The 15517-nt window shown below is 36.5% G+C and overlaps 1 protein-coding gene across 7 annotated transcripts in view; it reads left to right on the top strand.

The window, feature by feature from the left end:
* Positions 1-15517, top strand: part of negr1 (neuronal growth regulator 1) — a 182227-nt gene that overhangs the window by 35434 nt on the left and 131276 nt on the right. For all 7 annotated transcript variants that reach the window (XM_051897967.1, XM_051897968.1, XM_051897969.1 and 4 more), the window contains exon 3: positions 5848-5973. In XM_051897967.1, the coding sequence (XP_051753927.1) occupies positions 5848-5973 (126 nt within the window). The remainder of the gene's footprint in view (positions 1-5847; positions 5974-15517) is intronic.

Here is a 15517-nt window from a genome sequence, read left to right on the forward strand (position 1 = left end):
AAACCTTAAGCTGCCTATTAAGGCTGCATCCTAACTGATTTGGAACGCTTTTGTAACGAGCAGGGCGGGCGAGAGCCGTGAGGGAACGGCGCGAGACCGGTGCAACGTGCAGCTGATGCTCGTTATCACTCGCGTCACCGGCCTCGCACCGTTCCCTCATGGCTCTCGCCCGCCCTGCTCGTCACAGCTTTATGTTTGCAGCAACTCTGCATCCTACAAATAGACTAATTTGGTGTTAGCATGTGGCTAGGCTAACAAAATAATACTTATTAAAAAAATACATACAAAAATGCATAAAAATACATACAGTAGCACACACAAATATTGAGTATAATTGCATTTTTTAATAAGACAACTATTTTTATCAGTTCTTTTCAGTAGTGCATAAATTATATTTTAGATTATATTTGCCATCTTAGAGCAATTATGAAGTTGACTCCTTTGTGAAGAATACCTGTGACGGTGGATTATCATTAGGCTGTTTCTTTCCTTTTATTTACTTATTATTTTGTTTACATTGTTATCTTAGAAGGCAGCAAAATTATGCTTCCTACCATTTGGAACAGCGGTAGAGTTGGGTTTGCGCCTATGATTTCAAGTGCAGCCTATGTTGGCAGCTCACTAGCTTTTGGAACAGAGCCGCATTGTGAATCACATTAGTTGTTCAGAACACAGAAGAATTTATTATTATGGTTAAAGTAGTTACTGACCATCTGCCTTCCTGATCACAATGTCTCTTTCTAGATCAGTCTGTGTGAGCTTGATTCAGTGAATGTAATGTCCTTCCTAACATTTCTTAACTGAAATCATAGTATTGTATTAAGTGCCCCTATTATGCTATTTTAAAGGTTCCTAATTTTGTTTTGGAGGTCTCAGGTTTACATGCGTCAAAGGACAAAAAACACTTTCATTTTCCCATAATATATTCCCATAATTGCACATTACCACATTTTTCAATGATCCTCAAACGACTCGTCTGAAGATTCAGTCTCTCTAAACCCCTCCTTTCCGAGAGACTGCTCTCCGCTGATTAGTCAGATGGCCCAGTCTGTTGTGATTGGTCTACCACTTACAGCTCGTGTCGGAAACAAAACGCCCGTTACCATAACTGAACTTTAGCTCCGGAGGCTTCCTCAGTCCTCAGCGATTGTACACACTGTAAAGACAGTAACAATGACGTTGAATTTACCATATCAATTTGAGCACATGACGATGAAACATTGGAAAAACTAGTTATTCAACCCGACGTTTCTCAGTGATGCGCTACTCAGTTTGTCGTATATTGAAATGTTGCAACTGTAATTCCTCTACATCAGCATTAACAAGTGTATGATCATCATCAAAACGATGTGTATATTTCTAATTTATTGCGGGGCACACGTGGAATTGTATCATTAACTGTATCAATAACAGCGCATACGTTAACCGAGCACTAACGTGAATGACTGATGTAACATTAAAGTTTGTAAAACAAATCTTGCTCCATCCTTTATCATTACTCAAAGTAGGAAGAACAACTACGTATCTTGAACACCCAGTAGAAAATATACATCAGTAATTAATAATCATACTTACAGGTTGTGATTCTGTGGAGCAAGGGTCAAAGTAGATGTTGTTCGTGGGCAGCCAATGAAGACCATAGGCATTATGCATATTTGTTACACTGTTATGTATGTAAGTTACGTAAGTAAGACAGAAATTACTGAAGACTCGTTTCGGCAGTTCATAATTGATTCTTTTTTTTTGGGGGCACTTTGATCTTTAAAACTTTGCAGACCCTTTACATTCACAAACAGTTATATTACACACTTCATGAAAGGTAATATCCGAAAAAGCATAATAGGGGCACTTCAAGTGACTTTTCGCACATGCTTGAATAATTTTTGCTCCCTATCTGCTTTTCGAATAGATTTGCATCATCGAAATGAACACTACCATGAGTACTACAGTAGCAGCAAATGTGCACTACTACAGCTACGTAATATCTATAAAGAAGGCATCACTTTTTTTTCTTTTTTTTTTTTTTGCAATTCGCCTTTTTTACTCCCTTTGTTTTTAGTACCATAATGAATAAAGAAGGCAGCATCACTTTTTCTTTTTTTTTTTTTTTACAATTCACCTTTTTTACTCCCTTTGTTTTTACTACCATAACGTGGAGAGTAGTAGCAATTAGAAATACATTGTTGTGTAATAAACATCAATACATCATCAGCGTTGATTCAAATTAGACCCAACTGCATTCAAACCAACTGCAAAACAAATCGTGCTGAATTCCACATGAACCATACCTTTTTCAGACAGAGTCTGGTATGGATTGTTGTGCACACACCAAAAACTTTAAAAGGTTTACCTTAAACTTACATATTAGTACCTAAAGGTTGCACATAGTACCTAAATGGTACATATTAGTACTTTTACCACCCCAGTGACAGCTTTTGTTTTTTGTTTTCTGAGAGTGCACCTAAGTTGATGAAAAAAAAAATGCTTTCCACTGACCAAATTAACTAAAAAGCTGTGAAAACTCTTAAACTCTGCTGACTTCAACAGTAATATAGTAATGTTTTACCCTGTTATTTAAATGTAAGTTACTGTAGCAGTTCTTCTGGAAAGGAGGATGAGAAAATTTAATTTAGAATGCTCTCTGTGTATTTTTGGCATGGCATGCAACAGATATTAAAGGTTAATGAGGGGCTCAGCTGTGCAATAGAGTGCATCTTTATAGTATTGCCTATTCCACTGGTAATTTACCACACAGAGGCCTCGTATATATAAAATTCACCTCATTTATGCCATAAATGTATCCACGATACTGTAACATACAAGTCCATTTATTGTACATCAGCCTTAACTTTTTTTTTCCCCCATTATTTTTTCAGCCGGAAGACAACAAATAGATAAGGCTGAATCTGATTTCTCTACCTGTCTCTCCTTGGCTCTTTGCCTATGCTAGTCTGCATTATGACAGGAGCCCACTTTTCCCTCAGCTCTGTAATTGGAATGTGGGCTGGCAGTAGGTGTGAAGCAATGGGGTCTTGGAATTGGGTGGCAGCAGTCAGCCCTGGAGAACCTGTCAGAATTTATAGAAAGCAAGCCATGTACTCCACTTTATTCAGAGGAAACTCTGCATTTTAATAGCTGTAAGCGTTTCAGTAATTCAAGGTGGCGTCATTAGAGGCTTATTTATTCACTCTGGGGCTGAGAGACAGAAATGCCTCCCCCATCAGCTGTGGCAGCTCCATCTCAGCGCCTCCCGTCGAGGAGAGGAGGGAAAATTAGAGTGGAATGGGCAAACATGACAATCGTGCAACAGTTAATGAATTAAACGGAAAACAAAGCATCAAGTTGTCTTGAATAGGGCCTTGGGGTAGGGCTTTAGCGTTGTCTTGTTTTTCTCTTGTCGTCATTACCTTACCAATTGAACAGACTGAGTGGAAATAAACAGGTTAAAAATAGCTATGGCCAAAAGCATTGAGGTTGACACTCGGAATGGATTCATAGAAGTCAAGTTGTGGTTAGACCTTGAGATTAAATAACACATGCGTTCATTATGAATTTAGTGATAGTTAAAAGAGCATCCCGGGACAGGTTATTGACCTTTACATCTGTTTATGCTGCCATTTCAGTGGAGTGCCAAGGCATACCAGTCCTCTCTGCTTTTTTGAGCTACTTGAAAATACAGAGAGGGTTTCATTTCATCTGATAATATACTCTGTATTCACAGGTGGTACACACAAGACCAGTAATGAAAGTCAAAAACTGTCTCGGGCTGTAATGAGAGATATTCCTTCAATGCACCAAATCCTCTGGACTTTTTCCCTCCCAACTTATAAGCTCAAAAAGCTCAATTGTTTCGACACAATTTTGCTATTATTGCATTGTAAAAGTAAAGAAGTATCTGGGGGGAAAAAACATAATAAAAGACTTCAAATCTCATGGTGCACATTCACAGAGAAAGTTCTGGAATATATGGCATGATGAAACTGATGTTTCTTCAAATATGTTCAGCTTAAAGATCTGCAAAGGCCTCACATCTCATTTAAAGGGCTGGTACCTGACTCCTCAGGCATTGACTAATAGGGTCTTGATCCTGTTGAAGGTAGATATGATCAGTAGACGAATGCAACATTTTCCATTTGTGCTATCAGTGATTGTGGACATTTGTCAACAGTGGGAGGAAGTTCAAGTAAACCTGCAGTGGAGAGCATGACAGTTAGAGCAGTGCTTTCAAACAATGAAAGGGTTCATTAGAATTTCAACTCAACGATTTAGTGCCAACAGATTACAAAAACCATGATAAGAAAGACCTAAACTGGAGATTAAATAGTGTAGGAGTGAGTGATGTTGCTGCTTGTTTGACAAGTACAAATTCCTGAATGTTTGGTTTCCTTTTGCTTGGAAATAACGGCATTTCATTGAAAACTTGAGTGCCCTCTGATTTATTTCAATTCACTATGCTTTAAAGTCTCTTATTTTGATTCTGTCAGTGTCTTTTCTTCTCATTGATTTCCCCCAGATGAGTATTGCTTATTCTATGATAGCAATAATTCATGATTTTATATATTGCAGCTGAATGCAGTGGGGAGTCTGCCTGTCAGGATAACTTAGTATTAATTGACATTTACAATAAAATAAAAATTAATTAACTCAATTTACTGTTTGAGAAGAACAAATAAATATCTCTTGAGAAAGTTTGGCCATTATACATGCATCCAGGAAATGCATGGTGTTTAGAATATTATATTGGGAGAAGAGAGTGAAAGGATCAGAACTGGTCTAGTTAAATGCTATGCACTTCAAACAACCTGAATCATAGCCGGACCTCAAAAAATGAACAAAGGGAATAGCTGATTTTGCAGACTTCTGACAATTTATTGCCTTTTTATGTAGGAAAGCAAAACCAGGAGGTTAGACATTAATTCATAAACCCCTTGACAACTGACGTGGTTTTGAGAAAGAGTGGAGGCCGTGTGTGATGAAAGGTAGGGTAAAGACAGATTTATATCTAGACTTATTTTTTAGTTCTACATCTGCCAGAAAACCATCACTTTAGTTTTAGCACCAAAATATTATCTAAAATTACATGAAGAATTCCAGATCTGATGTTTTCTTCACAAATGCTTGACAATACCAATTACCAATAACATTTTTATTTCTTTTATTTTTAGCAGTCCAAGTATGAAACTCTATTATGTCAGCATTATTACTGTATACAACTTTTTCTGCCTTAAAATGAAATATACTGAACAAGATGGTAGATGATCCTTGGCATATAGTCTATGAATACCCATATTACAGTTTAAATCATATTGCACTTAGGCTTTATAAGTATATCTATAAAGTAATCCTAGGATTTTCACCCTGTCAGAATGAAACCAGTGGAAGATGATTTTCTGGTCTCCCAATGTCAATAATTATGAAAAACTTGTTGATATTTAAATTGAACGAGTGATCACAGGTATAGTAGGTGTAGTCTAATGTAAATGGCTGTATCTCCTTAATTAAAATGACAAATTTTCATAGAATTTGACACACCTATATAAAATATCATTCTAAGTGGGACATCATTTTTTGTGATGGGACCCTTCTAAAACTCTATAGCCATCAACAATAATTAGACAATATTAACAATGCCTGACAAAAAGATTCGAGCAGAACAGTTACTCTTTTAAAATATGAATGACAGACCTATGACCTTATTGGGATAAAGTGGTATTGTGTTTGGACCTCGATAAATACTACAGTATTTGACACTTGTTGTTGTTTACATACTTGACTTTCTAGATCCAGGCTTTTGGCATTGAGCTCATTTGCAGCTTTGTTTATCTAACTGTTTGTTTTGTTTCACAGTTCCTCCCAAAATCTATGACATTTCATCGGACATTACAGTAAACGAAGGCAGCAATGTTTCACTCATCTGCACAGCCAGTGGGAAACCAGAGCCCAAAATCTCTTGGAGACACATCACCCCATCAGGTGAGTTCAAAGCAGTTACTGTAAAATAAGCCACAAAAGGTCTTTTCACATTGCACTTATCCACGGGTTATTGTCGTTCCAAACCCCACTTTTAACCCCATGTAGAGGAACAGTTAGCACTGCTTTTTGTGGTGTTAACCCCGCAATGTGGTGCTAAACTTAGTGTGAAATGGTGTAGTGTTAGAATGTTACGCCAAATGCTTTAAATATCCATATTGAAAACTTTATAAATTGAAATAACTAGCTTCCGGCAGATGACCGTATGCATACTGTGCACGTCGATTTGGGCAGAAGAGCAATCTTTAAACAAAACAAAACAAAACACCGGTCATGAATTAGTCTAAATTGAGAAATTTTAAAGAAATTTTATTTCGATATAAGAGAAGAGGAGCTAGAGTTTGTTGCCCAGCCCTATTTGTTTGAACTGAGTCTAAGATTATGATACTCCTACATCCTGCGTCATACATCGCGCCAGGGGTTATTCATTTGGCGCAAGTCAACTTGGGCATTCTGTGTACGGTCGTCCGCCGGAAGCTAGTTATTTGAATTTATAAAGTTTTAAATATGGATTCTTGTCTTACACAAACGCATCGATTCGCTTCAAAAGGCCTTTATTAACCCTCTGGAGTCGTATGGATTCATTTTTTTTTTTTATGGATGAATGCATTTTTTTTTTTTTTTAATTTGGCTTCCCATTCACAACCATTATAAACCTTGGAGGACTAAGGATATTTTTAAATATATCTCAGATTGTGTTCGTCTGAAAGAAGATAGTCATATACACCTAGGTTGGCTTGAGGGTGAGTAAATCATGGGATAATTTTCATTTTTGGGTGAACTATCCCTTTAAGAAGACACCATGTCATTGTTACCTTTATAGTTGGAAAAGCCCATTCGGGATAAAATTGATAGTACAGTCAGCAATGTATAATATGAGGATGCCCAATGCTAGAGTCTTTATGTAAATATATCACGCGCAGTGTTCATCCAATCTATGACACTGGCACCGCAAATGTGCAAATAAGGATGGTAACCTGGGGTTTAGGAATGCTCCATGTGAAATGTCAACTTACCTGTATGAATACCCCAGGATTAATTATTAACCCTGGGTAAATTATGAGCAGTGTGAAACGTGACACAAGATAACCCAGGATTACGTTTACCCAGGGTTTACAATAACCCAGGGTTAACTATTCAAGTGTGAAAAGCCCTAATATGTTAGACAGAATTTCACATCGACTTTAAAACAGTGTATTAATGTCTGTCCCAGTTGTTCAGTATGGTGGAGTTTAGTGGAGTTTGTTCTAAACCCTCCATAATTGAGTTTAGGAAAGGCTTTTAATCAATTATCGCTTCATTTTGCTGTTGTTCTCACAAAGATGTCTTAGTTTATATTAAGTTATCACTCTGCTGCAGCTTAAACAACATGTTGAGGATACATCAACCTCAACTTTACCTTTCATAGTTTATATTCAGCTGTTAAAGCAGAAATTTTGGCACATTTTCAAAGCGAATTGAAAATTCAGTACACAGCAGTATTTTTGAGTGGTTGTGAATTTTATTGAAGTCAGCTACACTTATCTTTGGACTGCCATATTTATTTCATTCTCCAGAGTATTTTGCGATTTAATTGCTTTTTGAGATTCTGATCAAAAGAGTCATAAAACCACTACTCACCAAAGGTAGGATACTTCAAATTATAGAAACACCAGAAACCAGACAAGAAGTGCGTCAATAATAATATTAACTTTAGCCTCAGGAAACCATCCTGCTTATGGTGGACTTTCACTTTTGGTCAACAGATTCAATCTGGCTCAGATGTGACTAAAAGCCATTTGTCTAAACTATTCTTCTTCTGGCTAATTAACGTCTGAGTGGGCAGAGAGAATGACAATGATCGACAGCCAGTGACAATAGAAACATTTTAAAGATACTGCTACTTCTGCCACTGTATCTTGTGATGTACTAAAATGACTCATTTACAATATTTAACCGACACAAACAAATATGCATGAAAAAACGGCACAAATATGCATGAAACTGATGGTGGTACGAGGCTATAAAAGTACCTGAAAAAAAATGCTAAAGGCTCAGCCTTAAACGGTTAGTTCACCCAAAAATGAAAATTCTGTCATTAATTACTCAACTAACCCTAACCCTTCATCTTCGGAACACAAATTAAGATATTTTTGATCAAATCCGATGGCTCCGTAAGGCCTTCATCGACAGCAAGTTAATTTACACTTTCAATGCCCAGAAAGATATATTTAAAACAGTTCATGTGACTACAGTGGTTCAACCGTGATGTTATGACGAGAATACTTTTTGTGTGCCAAAAAAAAAACAAAATAACGACTTTTTTCAACAATATCTAGTGATGGGCGATTTCAAAACACTGCTTCATAGAGCTTCGAAGCTTTATGAATCTTTTGTTTCAAATCAGTGGTTCAAAGTGTGTATCAAACTGCCAAAGTCTCGTGAACCATTGAAATTTCGAAACACTTATCACGTAATGAAGCCTCGTTTTCTGAAATCACGTGACATCACACTCCGAACCACTGATTCGAAACAAAAGATTCATAAAGCTTTGAAGTAGGGCTGGGCGATATGACCAAAATCTTATATCACGATATGAATATTTTTATATCACGATATAGTAATTTTTGCTTTAAATAAGATTTTTATGATATCAAAATGTATTTATTAATTAATACTAGCCTAAAAAACTTACTCAGCTTACTGAAGACAAATAAACAGTGATAAAGAAATGGCAAAGAAAACAAACTACAGTAGAACAAAGACAGACGAAATAGACCTACCTGAAAAAAACTTCAAGCACTAGAAATACTACATAAAATGTATAAAGTAATCAAAGGTGTAAAAAAACAAAACAATGCATAGTCTTTACTGTAGACATTTATTCTTATTAAAGTTACAAAAGCAAGCAGTGAGAGATTTTCTCTCTTTTTTGTTGTTTGATTAACATTAATAACGACAGCAGGTCCCTTTAAGACTGACTGCTCCTATCCATTACTCAAGCCTTGTCTCTCTCAACTGTACCTTCACTTAAGGCATAATTGGCTCTGTTTACTTGCAAATACGTGGTCACTTTGACACATATGTATGTGTATTTAACCGTTCAAGCCCAATTAGGCGGCAAAAAGCAGTCCTCACGCGCTCTATGAGCAGCGGCTTCATGTCGCGCGTCTCTCAGACAGCACTGTGAAACAGTCTCTCAGAGAGCGCGCATATATTTGATGAAATGAGTTGTCTTTCGCTGCCAATTGTGCTTCAACAGTTTGAAACCCCTTGTTTTTAAACAGCAATATTTAAAAACTCGTGCAAATTATACGTTTTCGTGACCGCGCAGCATAGCAACCTCCCGTGAGCGTAACCGCGACAAAGACGATAGTCCAAAATCTCTACCGGTTGACTAATTTCTACCGGCTAATCGTGTCTACCAGTTTATTCCCCACCCCTACTTATTGTACACTTTAACATCGAGCACGTCTCTAATTCGCCATAGCCTTCTGAGAGAGGCAGGTTTCATGCGCGCACTTTGGCAGTGTGCCAGTCAGCACAAGCGCTGCACCGAGTTCCTTTTCAGGATATATTGCGCTTATAACTCTTTTTAACATCAAGCACGTCCCACTCTTTATATTCTCATTCATGCATTTCATACTACGATACGATATAGCAAAGTCTCTAACGATAGACATTTTATTTCGTGGTAACGATATATATCGTCAAATGGCACAGCCCTACTTCGAATCTTCATGAAGCAGTGTTTTGTACTGTTATACATTATGTACCATCAAGTATAACAGTATTTGGTGCATGTATGGCAGCACTGTGGTAATAGTGCAGAGCTATAATCACAGTAGCTCCTGGGCTGCGATTTCCAGTAGTTCTTGAATGACCCTACAGGAGGCAGAACCTTTAACATAGAGCCACTAGATTTAATTGCTGAAATACTCTAAATGCAATTGGCCTCATTCGTTTTTGTGTGTGTGTGTCATCAGACTTTTGACTTCAGTGCCTCTAATTATTGCTTGGCATATAGTCTTTTCATTGATATAAATGTAAGGGGTAATTACTCTTATAGACCTTTTAAAGACATTTAAGCATTTAAGACCTCTCAAAGACCTCTGATTTTCCATCTGATTCAAAGGTTTGGTCCACAAGAAGTATTTGTTATAAATGGTAGTTGACTGAGTGCATTATTATGCTTAAGTGTTCACAACGTTTGTAGATTTTAGACTAAAAAATGCAATATGAATGAATTGACATCATCGAAAATATGAATGTATTTACATATGCACAACTTTAAAATTGTTAGAATTTTACAGTGTGAATCCTTTTGTATTCTAAATATATTTGTATAGTTATGTTTTACTATGGTAAGATATTTTTGAGTGATGGAATCATTAGAAATTATTTGAATACGGCACCATAAAACACACAGAACAGAATGAAACTGATATAAAGAAAGATTACATTATGCATTAATGAACCTGTTAGCATTCCACTGTACCACCCGCAGAACACATACCTTTCAAAAGAGACCAAAACTATGCATATACTAATAGTTCAAGAACAGCATGCCTTTTTTAGGCAAATTTTACAGGAATCCTAAGGGGTTAAATGTGATGCTACTGAACAAATGTAGTTAATGTAATTGATTAAATACAATAAAATCAACCTATTAATACCATGAATTCAATATTCAAAGATTTGTAAAGATTTGTGAATTTCTAAAGCTGTTTATACACAAAATGTGTATGTTTTATATGCTCTCAATAGCATACACTTCAGTTACGAAAACTGGAACCACACTACGCACAAACACCTGCAATCATGTTGGACTGACTTTCAAGTAAACTGCACACTTTCTCCACCGCTGCAGATTTTGAAAGAGTACTGAAGAACACTTCACTGAGCACTTCCTTGTCTAAGCTTTAAATCACACTCTGTATTTTAATATTTTCAGTACTCAGGGCACTGAAAATTGCTTTATAGACATGATTTTAAATGCTGTAGGCTAGATGATGATAGATCCTAAAGTGAGCCCTATATAGGGACGTATTGAGGGTGCAGGGCCTCATGCTCTCCGTACAGCCTGGCCCAGCACGCTTGATCCCAAACATGCTTTCATAAGCTTTTTCCATTGTGATTTAAGGCCTCGGGATATAAGGAACTCTGACCTTTCAAATAGCTGACTATAACACTTCAGATTTGATTTTTTTTCTCATATGATAAGGCTACAGTGAAGCGTTCAATTGTCCTTTGTCAATCCTTTGTTCGTGCCTCTGCCTCCCAAAATTGTCTTTACTCTGGTTTATTGTTTCCCGAACAATAGCTCTGTACTCGGCACTGACAGTCTGTCTAAACATCGCCAAATGGTTTCAATACAAAGACCAGCTCTTAAAAAGTGCTCGGACAGATATTCAGCAATTGTTTTGGGGCACTTTGGGACAATGAAGAGGCTATCAGGGTTAAGGTGAGATACTGGGAATGGAAAAGTGGAGGCGGTTCAGGTGCATGTGTGTTTTGTGTGCGAGAGCCAGAGAGCGAGTATGTGTGGCGGTTGAATGATGGTTGATGGTTCATTGCTGACAACTCAATGAATGCCTGGGGGAAGCCTCTCATAATGCAACATTTGGGCTGCCGCAGTATTCTCTCACAGGTTAAGGGAAGGGATGTACAGAGAACTGCCACCTTAGCCCATAATGTATTCTTCACCAGCACTCATCATATCAGCAGCAGGCAGACCTCAAGGAAATGTACTTTGTGCTCTCCACACAATGTGGGAAAGTGCTTACTGTGACTGCACTTAACACAGAGCAATGTGGAATCCTAGATTAACCTTGCTATGATTTGGCTAATTTGGTTGGAGTGACATTTCCCAGAGGCTCTGATGAGTCTCTCTTGAGCTTTCCAAATAACTCTCAACATGCACAATTTGGGAGGCAGTCGAGATTGTGGATGATAAGGAGCAAGTTTACATTTGAATACATTTCTGGCATGTAATCAGTGTCCCTTGAGCCTTTAAAATGCTTAAGTGTGTGTGTGTGTTTTATATAGTATAGCAAACACGTTGGTTGATATAACAAAGGTTGATTTCACGAAGGATCCATTCTTTATTAAATGTCACTAAACCTTGGTAATTTCCTCTTTTGGTGTAATCAGTAAGATAAATGATGGTTCATTGTGAAGTCTCTGTTAGGAAAAAGAAAATAAATCAAATAAATCACTGAACTAAGGGAATTATGGAGTGAGTTAATCACTGATAACAATCCCTCTGGTTTTTAGCTGGAGGAAGAAATATGGTAGGTTGTAGTCGATGTTTGTTAATTTTGTAAGTTTGCCTCTTACCTGAGAACAGTTGTTTTAATAATGTAATGACTGTCACTGCTGTTATTTAAAAGACACAGTATGCCCCGAAAAAGTATTTGGACAAAATTAAACGTGTGTGTGGTTTTTATTCCATTAGATACAAAAGAGGCATCTGTAAATCATTGATGCCAGAGCTTTTCTCTGGAACAACACTTTTCTTAGCTATTTTTACAATTGTGTTTAACTAACTGGACTCAAGGTCATTTTTAGTAAGTGTTTGAAATCAGTTTTTGTCAGGTTCACACAGGTGTTTCAGCACTTTGTTATAATATCTATTATTTTATGAATAAAAAATAAAAAGTATGCACATGCTATTTTTATTTTAAAATAAATGCCTCTTGGTTTGGCATAATATAATTTAACATACATTTACATATCTGTTCTTAAACCAAGCTCATGCTCCACTTGTCACCATGATGGTAACCCCCCAAAAAACCCAACATAACAGAAACTCTAAAAAGAATAGCAAAACATTAAACACTATTAAATCTCCCACTTAACATTAATCTTGCACAAAAACAAAACAAAAACAAAAAACATTATACAACTCTTAATTTTAGCATTTACTCTTCCTTTCGAGTGTCATGGCAAAGCATGCTGGGAAATAGAAATCCCAGTCCAGTTTCGTTTAAATTTAAGTTTGTCTAAATTAAAAGAAACAAGTAGATAAAACTCAAAACAATGAAACAATTTAGATTACTTAAAGGGTTAGTTCACCCAAAAATGAAAATAATGTCATTTATTACTCACCCTCATGTCGTTCCATACCCGTAAGGCCTTCATTCATCTTCGGAACACAAATTAAGATATTTTTGATTAAATCTGATGGCTCAGTGAGGCCTGCATTCACAGCAATGACATTTTCTCTCTCAAGATCCATAAAGGTACTAAAAACAGTTCATGCGAGTTCAGTCGTTCTACCTTAATATTATAAAGTGACGAGAATATTTTTGTGCGCCAAAAATATTCGAATCAGTGACTCGGAGTGCCAAAGTCACGTGATTTCAGCAGTTTCGTAAAGCTCCGAAGCAGTGTTTTGAAATCGGTCCATCACTATATTGTTGAAAAGTTGTTATTTTGTTTTTTTGGCGCACAAAAAGTATTCTTGTCGCTTTGTAATATTAAGGTAGAACTACTAAACTCACATGAACTGTTTTAAATATGTTTTTAGTACCTTTATGGATCTTGAGAGAGGAAATGTCATTGCTTTGAATGCAGGCCTCACTGAGCCATTGGATTTAATCAAAAATATCTTAATTTGTGTTCCGAAGATGAATGAAGGCCTTACGGCTGTAGAACGACAGGAGGGTTAGTAATTAATGACATTATTTTCATTTTTGGGTGAACTAACTCTTTAAAATGTGTCAGTTTTGTGAACTCAAAAGAAAAAGAAAGTTCTAAATACTCATGAAAGTTAATTTGATTGAACTAATTTGTTCAAGTTTACCCTACTCAAACCAATTAATTATTTTGAGCATTAGGGTTTACAGTGATATCCTGCTTGGCTTAAATCTTTTATTTATGCTCTGTCAAACGCTGTTAGATGTCATGCTAAACACCATGTAGTTTTGATGGTGAAACAAACAAACATTCTTTAGGTTATGGGTGAACAATCTCATACTATGATGTTTACTTCCTTTGCTCTGATATCCTACTTTCCTTTTCATCTTTGTACATTTGAATATGGGTTGTTTTTGCATGAAACGTTTGATACAATTTATCCTATTTTACAGTCTTTGCCTCTATTCATTTTTAAAGCATTGGGAGCCAAATAGCACCTTGTCAGCTCAGATACACGTCTAAGTCAATTTCTTGATAACCCCAAAGCAAACTATTTTGTTCAATTGTTCAGTTTGTTACCTACTATACAGATGTAATTGTTTTCATGCAACACACAAATATTTATGCAAATCGCACAGGGATTGAATAATTTGGTATTGGAGCTCTTGTATTTCTATCAGTGTTGTACCAGCTAGTCAGAACGATGCTTTGTGTAAGGAACAGTTCAAAATTTCAGTTTATGAGAGAAGTAATGTCTGATTTCTAAAAGAATCTTTATTTTCAGTCAGATCTTTTCAATGAATCAATTGTTTCAGTTTACAAAACTGATCTGAATGAATAATTCTTGACTCAGACTTATGTTTCTCAAGTTCATTTAACTCAGTAATTTTGTCTCAGCTGTTAACAGCTCATTGGGCAAATTATTTATATAGCACTTTTCACAGTACATCTAATTTCAAAGTAGATTTAAAGAAAATGCATGTTTCTACATTAGAATTTAGAGTAATCTGTTATCAGAGGTGACTGTGAATATAATGTCCATATGTCAGAAATGTACATTTCTAAGATAATACAAATCATGCAGTTAACATCAAGAAACAATGAGCTCATTGAAGCAATTATTACAAGTTGTGATCATAATGATTACAATATATAGAAAATTTATCAGTTGTGTATGTTTATTCGGAGTGGGCGTCATCTGAAGACCTCGCAGGGGTTGGCATCATCTCTTCACAGCTGTTGGGTCATCTGAAATCTTGGTAAGAGGCTGAATCCAAACTGGAGCTGACAGAAACAGAAAAGCAAATAGAAAAAAATTAGCGTAGCTGCTGTTTGTAACATTTCAAGCAATAGAAGTGGAGTACAAGGTAATGAGATGCATTATGCGAATGCTTGGCTAAAGTGATGTGTCTTTAATCTATATTTAAACTGGGAGAGTTTCTATTTCAGAGTTTAGGAGCTAAATGTGAAAATGCTCTACTTCCTTTAGTGGACTTAGATATCCTAGGTACTACCAAAAGTCCAGAGTTTTGTGACCTTAAAGAGCATGATGATTTGTAGGACGATAAACTGTAGTCTAACTGTAGACTAACTTTAGCTTGTTTAATGAGGATGCAAGACAACCACCTACTGTAGTAGTGCATTACAGTAATCCAGTCTAGAGGTCATGAATGCATGCACTACCTTTTCTGCATCAGGGTTAGGGTTAGGGAAATAGCAGAGGGCCTAAAACAGACCCTTGCATCACTCCATAATTTAACGGTAATGTAATAATGTACCGGTCGGTATACGGTAGGTAAAAATGCTGGGGTTGTTTCAACCCAAATTTGACTCAAATATGGACAAACTCAACCGTTGAGTTAAAAAT

This window comes from Ctenopharyngodon idella, chromosome 6, assembly GCF_019924925.1.
Source record: "Ctenopharyngodon idella isolate HZGC_01 chromosome 6, HZGC01, whole genome shotgun sequence".
Lineage (NCBI taxonomy): Eukaryota > Metazoa > Chordata > Actinopteri > Cypriniformes > Xenocyprididae > Ctenopharyngodon > Ctenopharyngodon idella.